This window comes from Morone saxatilis, unplaced genomic scaffold, assembly GCF_004916995.1.
Source record: "Morone saxatilis isolate NCDOM2014 unplaced genomic scaffold, NCSU_SB_2.0 Contig11, whole genome shotgun sequence".
Lineage (NCBI taxonomy): Eukaryota > Metazoa > Chordata > Actinopteri > Moronidae > Morone > Morone saxatilis.
The window spans coordinates 13,765,137-13,782,113 of NW_023339663.1; the positions used below are offsets into that span (position 1 = coordinate 13,765,137).

At 40.2% G+C, this 16,977-nt stretch overlaps 1 protein-coding gene across 2 annotated transcripts in view; it reads right to left on the minus strand.

Moving 5' to 3' along the window:
• sbf2 (SET binding factor 2) overlaps positions 1 to 16,977 on the minus strand; it is an 85,489-nt gene that overhangs the window by 50,388 nt on the left and 18,124 nt on the right. For both annotated transcript variants that reach the window (XM_035682562.1, XM_035682561.1), the window contains exon 3: positions 4,450 to 4,587. In XM_035682562.1, the coding sequence (XP_035538455.1) occupies positions 4,450 to 4,587 (138 nt within the window). The remainder of the gene's footprint in view (positions 1 to 4,449; positions 4,588 to 16,977) is intronic.

The window sequence follows — 16,977 nt, forward strand, 5'->3', positions numbered from 1 at the left end:
CAAACAGAGAGCAAAACTACATTAACAGTAGATATCGATGACGTCATACAAAAAAGACGGGGGGTGACGAGCGGCGACAGCAGCAACGACGGGACAGCGAGCAGCGACAACAGCAACCGCAGCAACAACAATAGTCAACAACAACTAATAATAATAACGATTATATATTCCTCGTGTATGGTCAGCAGTAATGTCTATAATGTGAATTCCTGGATATGAAATGTTAATTTGCAATTTTCTGTACTGGTCCCAGTAATATTTGTTGTTAAGATGTTCTGAAGTCGCATATCACATGAGATGGTTAGGCTATGTATGAGTCAAAAAATGATGTTTGCAGTTGCAGGAACAATATTTTCCACTTATATCTTAAGATGTTTGAGATCTTATTTTAATTATCTATTATTAACTCCCCCTGCTCTTTCATTTGTTTCCATCAACCGGATGTCTAATTTTTCTATGACTCACTCTGTATTGTTTTGTCAGAGTTATTGTTATTTAGGTTGGTTTAGCTGTGTGCTCTCCCTCATGCCTCTCTGTGCACGGAAATATGTTTTGTCTCCTGCTCTGCTCCATGTTGGACTGTCACAGTGCGTAACCATCGTCTCCATTACTCACAGCAGCAGGTTTTATGTTGCTTTCTAGTTTCATTCCCTCCTTTTGAATATCAGGTATTGTACCGCCTCTGTGCCAACTGTGCTCATATTATGCACTGTGATGCGCCGTTAGGCTGTGACGCATTGATAGTATGGGCTGGTTATTGATTTTCCTTCACGATAGCCTCATGACGAGAAGCCTAGCTGAGCTGAGCCCAGCAGCTTTAACTAGCTGAAGAAAAAACTATTATTGGGAGCTGACTGCCAGGTCTTCGCTCAACTTAAACACAAGGTGAGAACAAGGTGGAGCCCACACCGTACAAGGGCATGGACTAAAAGTCAGTAGCCGTAGAGGGCTGCGCACCTGTTCATTTTGAAAGAGCGACCACCAACCGTCAGACCCACAGTGTAACTTCATCACTCACTTGCTCAGTACCTCACAGTTTTTCACGTTTATAGTGCTGGCCCTCACTTTGCTGCGGCCCAGCCAAAAATAGCCAGCACAAAACTCTTGCAACAGACAAAGTCATAGCTTCAGGCCCAAAAAATCTTAAAAATCCTCCTACGTCTCCAGAGAAGAGATACACATTTATGAATGTTTGGACTATTAATTATCTTGTTTCCCAATCGTTCCCCATTCAGCACAGCTGCTCATCCCACTGGAGCCTTTAATGAACACAACAGATTTTCTAAAATTATGATGGTTAATAAAAGATCTCGCCTACAAAGAGACTAAATCAGATGAGTGGATTTCCTTAGAGGAGAACCAAAATTAGTTTAATGTTGCTTTCCCCTTAGAGTCACATATTGCACTAACATAGCAAATGCAAAACATCAGAGACATTAGTAACAAAAACAAAGATGCTAACATTATTTAGCAAGATATTTCATTTACAGTTTGTCAAAAACATACATACGCAAAAGTTACCAATTTTTGTGGTGTATTGATATTCTAAAGCTTGTAAATGTGGGCAATAATATTACGAGAAACAAAGAATGACCTGGAAACCCAAAATGGTCACAGGATTCAGTCCACTTTAACAGGAAACTGTCCTCTCAAAGTAAACTGAATTCAGGTATTTTGAGTGCACAGTTTACTGTATGTCAAATTACATACATTATAAACTATAGTCATTTGATCCGAAATGTTATCTACCTCTCCCCAAAATCAGGACAAGCTTGTCGTACAAGCAACCGTCTCAATCTGGTTCTAATTGTCTCTATCGGGGATCCACGAGCCCTATCAGGACACTGATACACCAACCTCATTCCTAACTAAAGCCCTTGTCACAATCTGGTATATTTCTACAGGCAATGAAAACATGCCATAAGTGCTTCAGTATCTCGGGACCTAGGAGTATGGGATCAAAATATCCCATTCAGATGGGGGTCGTATTATACCATTATTCTTAGGATTTGGTTCAATTATTAGACAAAATACATTCCTCCGCCGCCTGTCTGGACTCTCCACTGGAATCCAACTGTGTAGATAAGGATGTCAGTTTATAGAATAAAGATTGTTAAAACACCCTCACGTTTCAAGAAGATCTTCAGTGCCATACGCTGAATCCAGGAATGTGTGTGTTATTTTGCAGGAACATGATATCTGGACGGGGCCAAATATAGCCTAAATCTAATAATGAACTGACAAAAAAGGTAAGGTGGCCTTGTGGTTGAAGAGTCTATCAAATTCAGAAGTTTATAGGTCCAATCTTCACAATACGGTGATGTATTAATATAGTAATAATGTAACATACATAAAGCACACATGTTGCTCTTGCTCAAGTGTCTTTCTGACACATGCAAACATCTCACTTAGTGTGAGCTGGTTTAGACACTATTCTATTTCAATAATGAAACAGAAGCTCACAGGACGGTATAGTCAGGTATGTCTATCAATGTGTTACTAACATAAATTACCCCAAATGAGAAACTATAAAAATACTTTGTACAACCTCCTACTTCTGGCATGGTGTCCCTGAGTGAAAGCATAGTCTAACATAGTCTCTTTAAAAAAAAATATGTTTTACAACCTGTTTGATAATAAACAGTGAAGTGAGAAAGTGAATTTGGGACTTTCTGAGGTCTGTGCAGACATGATTTGATTGTGTTTGTCTGTATGATTCCTATTATGAGTGAGGTGAAATGAAACTAATGTTTGTACATAAATCAAAGTATATCTAGTATGTGGAGCTCTTTCCTATCGTGCACCTGGTAAATATCTGGCACAATTTGTGTGATTAAACTCAATAAACCTCTGGTTCAAAAACAGTGTCTCTACTGCTTTTTTTCTGTCCTGCAGACCCAATATAAACATTAAATGTAGAGTGTGTGTGAAAAACAGTTTACAGCCCTCACTAATAGCCATGCCAGTCCCACGATAACAGTAAACAAAGACACAATTACAAAATCATTAGGCCCCATAATCAAGTCTGAATCTGTTGTTAATGGTAAATCATATTCTCTCTAATGACTGCACTGTGCGTGAGGACAGAAAACAGACCAAGGACGATTAAGGTTTCAGTATTAAATGAAGATGATCCACCGGCCTGCAGTCCACAACATGTTTTATACAGCCGAAGGACTTCACCAAGCAGTTACGAGCAATGACAATTAAGTCTGTTAGTAGGTTCTTCCAAAAGGACCCCATAACAGTTAACAAATAGGTTATTTTTGGTTGTTTTCTACCCTTTGATGTGACAATTTCCCTTCTCATGCTTTAGAACGGACGTGGAAAAATGTGCCCAGTTGTTCAAACAGAAGAATGTTTGTGTAATTATGGTCTGATTCACACAACAAGCTGAAATGGTAGTAATGAAAGTACTAGGTACTTAAAGTAATGAGGAAAAGATGCACTACTACAGTATTCAGCTAACAAACATTTCTTTTACATGATTGAATTTTGCATTTAAGCTTAAAAATGTTTTGCTGATCTTCCTGTAAAGTGATTGAAGACTGCCTCCCACATGTGAAAGGAAGTGAAATCACAGTGGGCAGAGCGACAGGAGTCATTTAAGGCCATAAAGTCAAACACCGTGAAACAATTAGAGTGGTATTCTGTGGGCTTTTCGCAGGAAGAGACATTACCAAGATCATTCATAAGTATAAAAATGATCCCATCCAAACAAATCTGTTGTAATCAATAATTTTCGGGGGTTTTGAACATTTGCGCCATGACCACTAATCTATAATCAAACACAAAAATCAAATGAAAAGCGCTGGAGGAGAGCACAGGTCCATCCTCTCCCTTAACAACAGTATCCCTCAGCAAGCTCACAATTTATTAGCAGACTTTTGTTTTCTACTAATGCCTCAAATTCTGGAAGACATTTCACACAGGACACACATTCCTGACAGTGTCTGGCACTTTTTTTTACTTTAAAAAGTGCCAAAGACTGTAAAAAAAACAAACCCTAAGCTGAAAATGGAAGAGAAAAAATTAAAACCATCACATTGCTGATGGCTTCTAAGAGTCAGGAGATAAAAGAAGATGAAATGTGACCTCATGCTCATCAGGAGTCCATCATGAGTCTATGAGTGGTTCAGTGTTTATCACCTCACAGGCTTCGGTCCTACGTGTAGTTTACATGTTATTTGTATGTTCTTGTGGGGTTTCACATGATGCTCCGGTTTACTCCAACAGTCCTAAAACAGCTGTACAGCAGTATACTGAATTCTGGGATAAGCTTTAGGTCCCTGTGACCTTGAAAGTGATCAAGGTATTAGAGAGAATAAACAAATGAATTAATGCATAAATGAAAATGGCAGAAAAAGGGCTCAAAACAAAGACAAAAAGACCTTTCAAACCTGTATTGGACATTCAGCTACCAAGGCACTGCATGTGTTGCAGTCTTACCTGCAGATTGACCTCAGCCTCATAGAAAGTGAGGCAGGAGCAGTAGTGTCTGTCTGAATCGATATCTGTCAGCACAACGGTGAAGAAGGTAGGTGCTTTCCTATCCCTGGACAGCCTCCAACCTCCAGGCTGGCAGAACTGAAAAGACAGTGAGAGAGAATTCATTGAGAATATTAGGGAGGACAATTCACACAACATGGTCAGATATACTCAGTGACTGACGTTACATTATCTGTTCTAGAGAAAACCTATGCTTTTTGCCATTTTTGTCATTTAAGCTGGAATCATTCGAATTCAGTGTGTTTGTTGAAGATCTGAAATTGTTAAAAGCTCAGTGGTTATTATATGCCCTGAGACTTTCTTCCAACAACCCCCCACGTTCAAACTTTAAATGGAAAGAGCATCAGGCATATCACAGTGCCCCCACAGAGAGACAGGATGTCCTGCTTCAGAGCAGCAATTACATCTGCTCATCAGAGCGGGAAGTGGCACATTCAGTATTTATTTTCCTTGAAAGTCATCAGCAAAGATGCCAGGCAAAACTGCCTGAACTCAGTTACTGTCTGATCATGAAAGGAAACAAATGGGGAAAAAAATAGCCAGGAACTGAGCAAATTACCTACTGCACATTGCACAGCAGATTAAATGACGGTTAAAATTGAGACTAACGAAAAAATATTTATTTATCTTTCTGTCAAAATTGTAACCACTTAAGAAGACAGTATACAATATGTTGATTTAAGGTTGATCCCTATAAACAGTTTCAATTCTGAGAGTCTGGATTAAAGATTCAATCTTATTGGCTCAGCTTTGTAAGTAAAGCAGACTTGTATTGTAAAGTATTATGATTCTCCAGGAGGTATGTCAGATCTTCCTGGAATAACCTATTATTTATATTTCTTGTTTACTGGGGATTTCAGAATCACATAAATCAACAATTTTCGATGCATGACAAAACCGAGCCATTTTTAGCAAACTACGGGCACTTTAACTCAGAAAGACTGTTACCATAATAAAAAGCATATCAAACAGCTTTTAGGTCTCAAGGAAACAGTGTGAGTCACAACCAATCCAGACACAAAACATCTGCAAATTGTGGAAAAAAACAAGCTTTTTCCAGTACAGCGTTTTGTTGGACATACAGTTTATCAATAAACTAATTTTTATGGATGGAGAATTCTCAGATATGTCCTCATACACCGACATGATTAACAACAATGTCACTTGTACAAGCCAACAGTGAAACCACCCACTAATATGGGTTCATAAAGCAAAATGACCACTATCTCAAAACAAGAGAAACAAGGGGTTAATGATGGAATAGATTATTATCTGAGAGACAAACTTCGTGGCACACAAGAGAGCAGAGGGCCAAAATATGTGAGGCAGGCGGGCATTTGGTTGGAGAGATGAGTGTTTGTGTCTGGTCTCTCTCTGTTTTTGCTGGAGGCCCAACTGGCCCTGGCTCTGAATACAGTGTTTAGACTGCTCCTCAGGGGTTACACAGGGGATCACCGGACACATGGAGGAAGAGAGGAGGCTGGGTAAAAGGAGGGGTGGGTGAGGGCAAAAACAGATGGATTGACAGACAGATGGATCTGTGTACAGCCAAAGACAAATATACCAGCGAAGGTAGCGTATCTTCAGCAGAAAGAGAAGTGGAGTATAGACAGAGAAGGAGAGAGGAGAGAAATGAAGAAGAGAAGGAGAGTGGGAGAGCAATGGAGATTAAGAGCGGAAAAGGGCGCGGGGGGGGGGGATTTGGCTTGTTCAGCCTGGAGGCTTGGACCAGGATGCTACCATCTTCCAGCAGATACAATAGCTCGCAGGAAATCTGTTAAACCTGTGTGTGTGTGTGTATGTTCACACTCAGGCCAGAAAGGACTCAAGGACAAGTGCAGATAACTCTGATCCTGTCCTAAACTATTCCAACTATGCCATTCATTGTTGTCAAAGAAGAGATAAACACCTTTGGTACTGCATAGCTCAGAAGATCACAGGAGATACAACTTCCTGTGTGTGTATGTTGTATTTTTCTGTGTGTGTGTGTGTGAGAGGGACTAACTGTAAAGGAGTGCAACATGCAGAGAGCACGTGGAGGCGCAATGGCGAGAAGATTCATTGACTTCCCTGATATTAAATCAGTGTTTCCTCAAAGTCGTTATCTCGCCTGTAGGTCTGCGGAGAGATACTTGAGAGCTAGAACACGTTCAAAGACACTTTGGGGACTCTAGTGTTTAGTAAACTTCACTTTATTCAGGGACCATTGCATCCAGACAGACTACTGACATCATTTTACATTACAAGACTTACGGCTCTTCAATGACGAAGATGAATGACTGTCTTGCTTGAACTTTGTAGTTGGAGCAAACAAGATTTTACAAAAGGGGCAGTCAAGTAAAATACATCTTGTATGTATCATTCCCTGCTGCACTTTTATTTATATATGTGGTTTGTTACTAAGGCTTTAAGCATATTTTCATGCATTATCCACTTATGACTCTCATTATGAGTTTTAGTGTCTACAACAACTGAGCATGCATCCGACATAAAGGTGTTTATATGTGATGCTTGTGAATAAACTATTTGATCCAGATGTCTTGGTGATTTCAGCATCTGTCCTGATTTTCTGCAACACAAGCAGGGAAATCCCTGAATGGCTGCAATACTTTCTGATGTTGTTTATCATTTTAAATGTAACTACGCACAACCGTGTGTAGACGGAGGAAACATCCAACTTGAAAAATGATCTAATTTGTAATTCAGTCAAACACAAAGTTCAGTGTGGATATAAACACACACAGCCACTTTTCTGTGGGTTGTCCTAGTAAGCAGAACAATGGATGGATAATAAACGGGGGGGAACAAAAGCAAGTCTGTCAATTCTGCCTTTCTATCTTCATGTCCTGCTGTACTACATTCTGCAACCAAAAACAGTGAATGAAACAGATTGTCCAGGTGGGAGCAGAGCTGACGGAACAACAAGTAAAAGCACCGACTGACAGCATCAGACACAACCTATACTGTACATTCAGCTATAGCATGACAGAGGAATCCACTGCCGTGCAACAGGTGCAGGGAATCATGGAACATGGCCTTTATACAGCACACATACACACACACACCAACACAGCAGAGAGAGAAAGGACATCTCCCACATCTCCCAAATTAGACCTTAGTCAAGTGACAAAGGAACTCTGGGACACACTTGCTGTATTAATGTCAAAGCCGAGTAAACTGCTGCCCTCCAGCTAAACCCTCTGCATCACATCATGTGCTGCCGCCTGGTATGACCGTCTGCCACCCAACTACACTATTCACCCACTCAACCAGTGACACTGGATCTGCAGTCTGACCTGCTAAGTATCGTCACAGCAGAGTGCTTGAAGAGCAGCATCAATAAAAGGAGAAAAAACCCAGAGAGGTTTATCAGGACGGGGCTGCATTCTTATACTGTGAGACTGTGAGACATTAATGCCTGGTCAGGCCGGCGCAGGCCAGATATAACTGGTGCGGCAGCCACTGCTAAAGATGACTCAGGGCAAAGAGGCAGCGATAATGGTAGTCAGCTTTGTTTCTCTCTGGTATGATGCAGCTAAAACATGACTGGAAACAGGTTTATGGTGTTTTTATTATGGCCCCAACATTTCAGAGTCCTGCACTTAGGGAAATGCAAACAGACTTTGAAGGGTCATAAAACCCTTAAAGTGTTCCCGTTACCACAAATGAGCTCAATCCTGCAAATCCTTTCGGAGAGGGGGTTATTTCATAATTTGGTTGAGTTACAAACCCAAAAGAAATCAGGCACCAAAGTTCTTCCATGTTTTCTTGCCACAGCGATAAAATCTGCGTAGGCTAAGCTGTCTCCCCTGATCTCAGTGTCAGCAAGAATGACCTAAACCGAATGAGAGAAAAAAAGAAAAACACTTTCCACACTTCCCTGACTTTAATGTGAAACAGTTTGTTGCATGGAATGAAATAATTTGGAAAACAATTGTGAGGAAATTGTAGGAATGTGGACAGCCAATCTCAAATCTTCGAGCAGGAACTGAAAGAAAAATGTGAAAAAATCTGAATCCATCTATAATCATTCTAACTCCCAGACAATACTGGTGAACTGTAGACAAAGCCTAGATGTAAAGTTTAAGCCAAGACAATGTGGTCAGGAAAACTCGAGCAGCAGATGTGCACTACACTGCGCACTTTAATCATCCTCTTCCCTCTACCTTGTTCTTTCCCCATTCATGCTGAAGAGCCGCATGCCAGGAAGATAACACAATGACGGAAAGTGAAGTGCGAGGTGTCAGGGGCCTTAGAGAGGGACTGGCGGGTGGGGGGTGAGAAGGTCAATGGCGTGCTGCCTGCCCAGAATGCCTGCTTTATCAGGCCTGCAGGATGAACAGCGGACAAAACAAACCAGACACTCCAGTCACTCCAGCCGAGTGGTTTGGCGCACGCACATGCAACCATCTCCTCAAGGTCAGTTTGAATACAAGACACAAACCTGTCAACAAAATGACCATAATGGCACTGTTATCCAAAGACTATTTAGTGGTTGCAATGGGTTAATTTACTGCGCCAAAGCTCAGCTCCATCACTGAATGCTCCGTGGTGCATCTTATCTCCACTTGCATTCCTCAATATTGCTTCCCCACTGTCACCCACACTCCTGGTTCCCCTTTGCTGATCTGTTACGCAATACCCAACGCATATGGTTCATTTTAGAGATAGATATTTTTAGATAATCATGATGGACCACAGTAATTAAAAAGAAATGTCTAGTCAGGCATGAGAGGAAGAGTCATCTTGCAAATATTGCAAACTATACTGTTCATAGAAAGCTTCATGAATGCCATATGTGTAGGAAATGTAACACCAGAAAACAAACCTACTACAAGATGTATTTTTAGTGCAAATGTTACGTTTTTCTTAGCCAGGCACAGTCCAGCAACAAGATCACAAGGACAATTCTGCTGAACCCCCCCATTTCTCCAGCATCCCTTGGGAAAATCTGTTCACTTCAGGGCGAATACTTGGGTTTATTTCAAAACACAGCATAAATGAAAAACATACTGCCAGTTCACCACATACAACTTCAAAACAGAAATGCATAAAGAGGCAAATAAAAAGGACCCCTTGGAGAATCAGACATTCCTATGCCTAAATCAATTCACTGTCGAATTAATTCATCCCGCTCTCTCAACCTTACTCCTTAAGCTAACCCTGAAGCGTCTGTGCTATGTTCATGGTTGACACGAGAGTCCCGAACATTATTATTTTTGTCAAAAGTAGGTTAACAAACACCATATCTTCCAAGCATAAACCGGTTGAATCATAGTTCAGCGTAAAAACTGCTGAGAAATGGGAGTCAAGAGTACAAAAATTCCCTGTCAGAATCCAAGGAAAGTCCATGGATTTTCCGGGCACTGTAGCAAGTTCTAGTGGTAAAACTGATATTAATCAAAACAATAATAATCCAATAAATCCAGCCCCCCCATTGGTGTGACGGAATCTGTCAAAACAGAACGGTAAGTGTAAAGCTTACGGCATTATAGCTAAAACAATCAACGACTAAGGAAGGACCTAGTCTGTCATGTATCAACATGCCTGCTCATACAGCTCACTGGGTTAATCATTGCCTGACAGACTGTACTTTTTAGACAAGATTAAAGTTATGTCAAAGCCAGGTGTCTTATATTAAACAGAAATCTGGTTAGACAGTGCAATTGGCTTGCACGGTAAACTATTATGAATTTAGCTTAAGTACTGGTAGATAAGTGACAATGACTACTGGGCACAGCACATGTTATGTTTTACACGTGGATGAACAGACTTTGTAATTTCCAACACTAAAGTAGGTTCATGTAAAATAATAAAAATTCAAGCCAGTGGCCAGCGAGGGGTAAAAGAATTACAGGCAGTGTACAATTTCTCAGAGTACCAAATCACAACGTGCACCAACAGACCATAAAAACCTTTTTTTTTTTATATTCTGGCATTTATGATAGTCATGGTGAAAAACACAAAACATAACTGTCCCACTTGGGTTCTACCTGGCCTTCAGCTTAAACATTTACAGGACGTGGAAGTGAGGGATGGAGACATTTGGCTGAACCGGCAATTCTATTGAATATTTATAGTTTGCAATTATTTACAGTTTGCTTGACATAAATATTTGTGGGAAAAAAAGGCTTCAGAAAGCAGAGATGTCAAGAAAGACTACTGAGCCTATTTTAATACAAATACACTAAATAACTGATTTACACTATTACGTAAGTGACTCCCACTAGTGTATAGACCCCCCCACACCAAACCTCGACTGCCTGCAGCCATGCATCTGGCTTTTGTGCACTTCACCTGCATCTGCATAACGGTGACCAGGGTATGGATCTGTTCTGTACGTGTAGTAAAGAGCACAATAACAAGTACCTGAAGTTGCGCACGGTCCCAAAGGTCAGACCTGTGGTGGGTAAGCCAGACATTTTTCAAATCCTACACACTGTCTTTAAATACAGCTGAACAAATGGGAAAGGAAAACAAAAAGCTGGTGATGAAGAAATCAACTCAACTTCTTCCCTCCACCAGAAATTATTCACTAAATGCAACTCGACTGGGTCAGATTGTTTAGTATTTTATATACGTATATTCTTGAGATTTCGAGTTATGTTTCTGCATTCTTTTAGTTTGTCCATTATTTTTTTTATTCTTCATCAGGTCTGATCTGTATATTAATACCTCTATAAGCTGACAGTAAACATGGTTGTTTTTTTTATTTCATCTGCAAAAAGTAAACAAAATGAAACTTCAAAACACATTTCTGAGCACATGGAGTGATGAATGAAAGAGCAGGGTAAACAGCTTTGTCCCGAGGTTGTAGATCAGTACAATGGCTGTCCTGCGTCAGACTGCTGAGCCCCGGCCTTTACAGCACAGTAAGATAATGGCTGATAATGACCTGGCTGTGGAACAGGTGCTTCCTCCACTGCCTTGTGGGGGCCCTGGCTAAGTTACAGTATTCACCATGAGCCTCAGTCTCACTTCTGCCCTTAATAAGCTCAGTTCAAACCACAATGTGTTTAGTTCCTCTCCCAAATACACTAACGCAGTGTGAAGAGTGAATGTGAATATGTACAGTACGTGTGTATGAACATGAGGAAATGAGTTTCTCTGTGTATCACACACACTTTTTCTCACTTAAAGCTTCACACACAAATCTCTTAAAGTTTGTGTTGGTCAAGACACAAAGAGGCCTAGTTCATTCAGTAATTAATATGTCAATATAAGTATTTAATTTCTTCTTGAAAACTATCCAAGTAAGTGACTGTCTCCCCCTAAATGTCTGAAAACTGGACCAGACAGGACCATAGGAGGCAGCCTTCTGAGTGGAGAATAATAATAATAATAATATGCTTACGAATAATAGTAGAAAAAAAAAAACTTGGCACCTGACCACAAGAGCTCCGAATATGGTGTTCTGAAACAACAACAAGGGACGTCGTCTCTGACGTACCTTAAACGAGTTGTCCAACCTCTCATCCTCTCTCCAAAGTCACATCATAAGTGAATGCGCTCCAAGTATTTTTTTATGGATAGCAGCTAACAGAAGAAATGCCACAAAAGTTCGTACAGACTCTGTGAAAAGTAGAAGTTCTCTGTTTAAACTTGCATATTATAGTGATTTATAGAGTAGTTGTAGTTGATGACCCGAGCAGTTAAGGCATTAGACTTGAAATTGAGTGAAACACCCCCACTAAGCCGTGAACTCTTTGAACATGTCAAAGTATGTGGAGCAAGACAGTACATTGGTAAAATGGTTCCCACTCAACCTTTATTTCTCCAAAATAAACACAACTGCAAGAAATCACATGATATATAGGCAATATATAAATATTGCTACTAGGAGAAATTCAGCAGGAAACTATCTGTTCAGACAATGACATAAAACAGTTATGATAGGTTGAGGCTATTATCATTATCTAAAAAAACACTTAAAACATGAAATTATATGAAAACACAGTTTCTGTAGCTGGCTATATTATAGAAATGTCTTTAGTTTAATAAGCCGATGTCAGCACTGTCAAATCACAGCTGTATATGTAAATTAATGGTGCAGCACAAACCCACCTAGGGGCAGTCTATAAGAACATAGCAATACGACCGGTTTTGTAATACTGTATGAATTGAGGGTATGACTCTAACACCGGCCTCCAGATGCCATGCTGCTCCTCAAACCCAAAGAGACAAACAGGGTTTAACAAAGCGACCAACACTGCCATCCTGAGAGCCCCCCACTCTTACTTGTATGCCTAAAAATGTAAGTGAATATCAGAAATGTAATGTATTACTGTTATTATGCTGTCAGTGGCTGAGGCTGCTCCAAAGAGTTTGACTATTTTTCACTTAGAATTTCAAACATCCAGCCAATGTCAATGAGAGTACGTCTTCTCATTTGAAACTCGGCAGGCTCAGCATACAGCGGTTTGGACCATATTTTATGTAAAAGGAACCATTTCAACAAAAAGTTTTTGGCTGATGAAGAAGCTCAAAACTCAGGAGAACACCTGAAACTGGTCATGTACGTGTGCATTCATCAGACACTGCTGGAACATTTTTGATAACGAGGGGAAATGTTTAAGTTTGGAAATAAATTTGTTAAATCTCTTTTTATATATGGAGGCAATGAGTATGTGGAAGTATGCAGGTGTAAGAATTCAAGCTACGTCCACAGCCACTGACCCTGGTGTCAGCAGCAGTCAGTACATTTTTTACTAGCATTCACCAGTAGCCAGTTAGAGGGGTGTCTGGAGCCAGCCAGCTCTCCAGATGGGAGGGAGGACATTTATAGGGTGCTGCAAAACTTACTTTAGGAACTGTTCACCTGGCTACTGGCACAGTACATATTTTTGCCAGTGGTCAGAGAGAAGGTCACTTGTCATCAGCCCTTTTGTGTTTTCTTTTTTTTTTAAGTTTGGAGGGTAGCTTTTTATTTTATAATGCCCAGAAGTCTGAAACACCTAACTCTCAAAAGAACTGCATATTTTAACAAAAGCCAATAAAACCAAAGGCTTCTACTGTATTTCAGCTGAAATAATGTGTGCTTCCCAGTGTACTGTGGCTTCATTTCATCCTGTGTATTCCCATTTCCTGATGTACTCATGGTGCTTTTCAGCATGGAAACTCCTGCTTGCTTGACAGCTCCAGCTTTGTTTCCTGATGTGTTTAGCTTCACTGGCACACGAAGCATTGATTACTCATGTGTGGATCTTCCTGACAAACACATGATCCCATTCTCCCCCTGGCTGGAGCGGCATCCTGCTATCTGGAATGCACTGTTTAGTTTTTCTCTCATAGTTTTTACAAACATCATAAGACCGACGTGCAGCGCGACATGTCAAGTTATGGTCACTTGAGTCAGTCCATCAAGTGATTCAATTAGGTTACATTGTTTCATCGGTCTGGGGTTTGGCACAGAGCCTAAAAACTGACTAAACAAGGCTGCTGATTATGAATAATGCAGTTAAGCTTTGTCATGATTTGCTTATCCAACCTGCTGAGAGAACAAGGCCAGACCAATGGCTCCACACAGCAATAAGGGTGAGTCGTCTCCCTTGTCAACTGAACCTGACCTGAAGCCCACAGACTCAGGTCACACTGGTGTCAGACCTTGAAGTAATCTTTTTCTGAGACTATATGTATAAAAAAAAAACATCCTATTATTACATTTCTGCTCAAATTTGTTAGCCCAGCCTTGCAGTCATATCAACTACCCAGATGACACCAGCAGTTTACAAATTGTCTGAATAACTCGAGCATCCTTCCTGGAAGTGCGAGCCACGTTCCTCATTACAGCAGGGATTTCAAGAAGTCCTAGAGAAGAGATATGACACAAATGTTTACAGCCTGGTCAAGTTAGGTCAAATTCCTTAATCACAGGAAGATGACGACATTTTTTAAATTTTTTGTGTGTCAAGTCCTCCTCTTGTTCAACTTCCAAAGGACAACTCAAATTTCCGACTCAATCACTTTTATTTTTATTTTGGCTTTGTCAGTTGATTGGTCTGTTCAGTAAATTAGATTGTAAACCTTTAAAGACAGCGAACAAAAGTTACAATTTTAATTAAACATTTTAATTATACATTTTTGTCAGAGGAAAACACATAGGGGTGTATGATGGCATTACCTACACTATACATATGTGTCTATTGTGATGTAAGGTTTTGAAACTAAATTTTATGTAACTTTATTTCAAATAATCCTAGATTCTCTAAACTATCAGCTAGCCTTGGATTAGCCTACTGTAAGACTGTATGTGATCTACTTTTAACGTTTGTGTTTGGATGGAGGGTTGAAGGACTCTTCTATGGCTTTTCAGTAGTGTTAACTGGAAGAAGCAATTCAGAAATATGTGATCACACTAAAAAAAGGAAAATCATCAAAACACAAAGCCTGACTCATTTAATAGTTCCCGTCCCCAAGTGCCTAAAACACCTATTACTCTTCCATATCTTGATTAAACTTTTGAACCTGATTGACACATTCTGTGTTAAAAGTTGCAATCTTTCTTCTCAGAGCCAAAACTCTTCAGTCCTGGACACGTAGACATCATACGCATACTGCTGCAATCATTTGACTGATTGCTGATTTAGTCTACTAACAGCCGAAGTCTGCTGTTGAGTGAGGATTAAAAGAATAAAACTGCTTAGAAATTAGAAAGGCGCTCCTTGTAACTCAGGTGTAGCCCACAGCTATAACTGAATGCACCGATATTCTTTTTTTGACAGAAGGAAGACATATCCCAAGAACATATTTTCCTCCATTCATATATTCCCGCTGTGTTGAAAACGCGGACAATTAAAAAAACAATCATATCAAACTGCATGTGTAGGTCCTTTACCTGCACAGTGCCACTAAGATAGCAAATGATGACACTTCTGAGTAGCCTAACTTATCCTGAAAATAGCTAAGACGTGTAGTGACAATGCTATGTCTGTAAATAAAGGTAGTGAAAACGACAGTATGGGGTAAAAGGGTTAAAAATGCATTTGCCTCATGCCTCCAAAACCTATTTTCTATATCACAAATTTTGGAGCTACCTGAAGAAGACATATCATGATTAGGAGGATGTACAGCTCCATTCTTTCAAATGATAGATTGTAGAAAAGCATAGTGACATGTGTTGTCATCCTTGTCTTGGAGGATTGTTTTGAAGACTGGGTTTGGGTTTGGGTTTACCACTGACCACCATCTTGGCCATTGCTTGGGTCAGACAATTCAAATTTGGGCAAAGAGCAGAGAAGTCTGGGTGGGACTGTGGAGGAACTAACCACCGTATCTTAGTGTGATAGACCGACTCACTTAAATGCATCTACAGAAATAGAATAATCTAGTGGTCGTTAGTGGAGCTACATCTTAAGGCACAGTATATAAGCAGTGGGACAGAAAAGCAAATGACCGACGTGGTATGCGGTCAGAGAAACAACTCTGCTTGCCTAGCTGACTGAGAGGAACAGAAAACCCACACCGCATACTGCGTGTTGGACTGGACCAGTACAAGATTACTATTGTTCAGCGCAGCAGCCTCTCGCCCACAGGCGCAACATGTGAGACTAGAGATAGAGCAGTGTGAACATTAGGCCGAGGCTCTTCTGTTTTCACAGTCAAACACCTGAGGCTAAATGCTACAAAAAGGCACAGACAGGTCACCTTCAAACTTTGAAAACAAACTAAGAAATACGTCAAGGAGGCCCAACATGCGACAACAGGAAGGATTTTGAAACAACAAATCCTTTGAAGATGTTTCAGCTACAGTGTTGAGAAAGGTCAATCTCAAAACTGCTGACCAAGGATTTTTTTTCAAAAACATGTCAAATAACCAATTTGTAACCTAATTGTTTTAATGTTGGATGCAATGTTAATGTTGTGTAAATAAACTAACATTGTTAACTATATGTATTTTATTTGAATATGGACCACAGGAAGACGACGTCAAGGCAATAACTAATGGGGATCCTAATAAACAAAAAATAACATTACTTCATAAACAATACATAATTGAATTGAATTATTAAAAAATAAATTCAGCACTACATTAAATACCACTAAACCCTCACTTTCAGTATAAAATGCACGGCCCTGAGCTCAGCTCAAAGTGTTTTGTGGCATTAAAACAATTTCCACTAGAAACTTCCTGTATTGATAGAGCTCCTCTTACTGTACGCTGTGCCTTAGTCCTGAACACATTAGCAGAGCTGATCGAGGCTAATTGTGCTGCAGAAGTTCCAAAATGTAAAGACTGATTTGAGGCTACGTTATCAGAGGAGAAATGCTGTTTTCCTGCCGGGAAACATGAGTATAGTGCAGACAGACAGGGGTGAGTCTGCTGACAGAGTGTTGTCTGCAAGCTACATGTAACGGACTGACCCTCATGTCATGTCATCAACATTGAACTTTGTGGGGCTTTGGAATGTGTTTGACCTATCGGGTATAGTCGTCAAGACATCTCCATTCACCCAACACACACACACACAC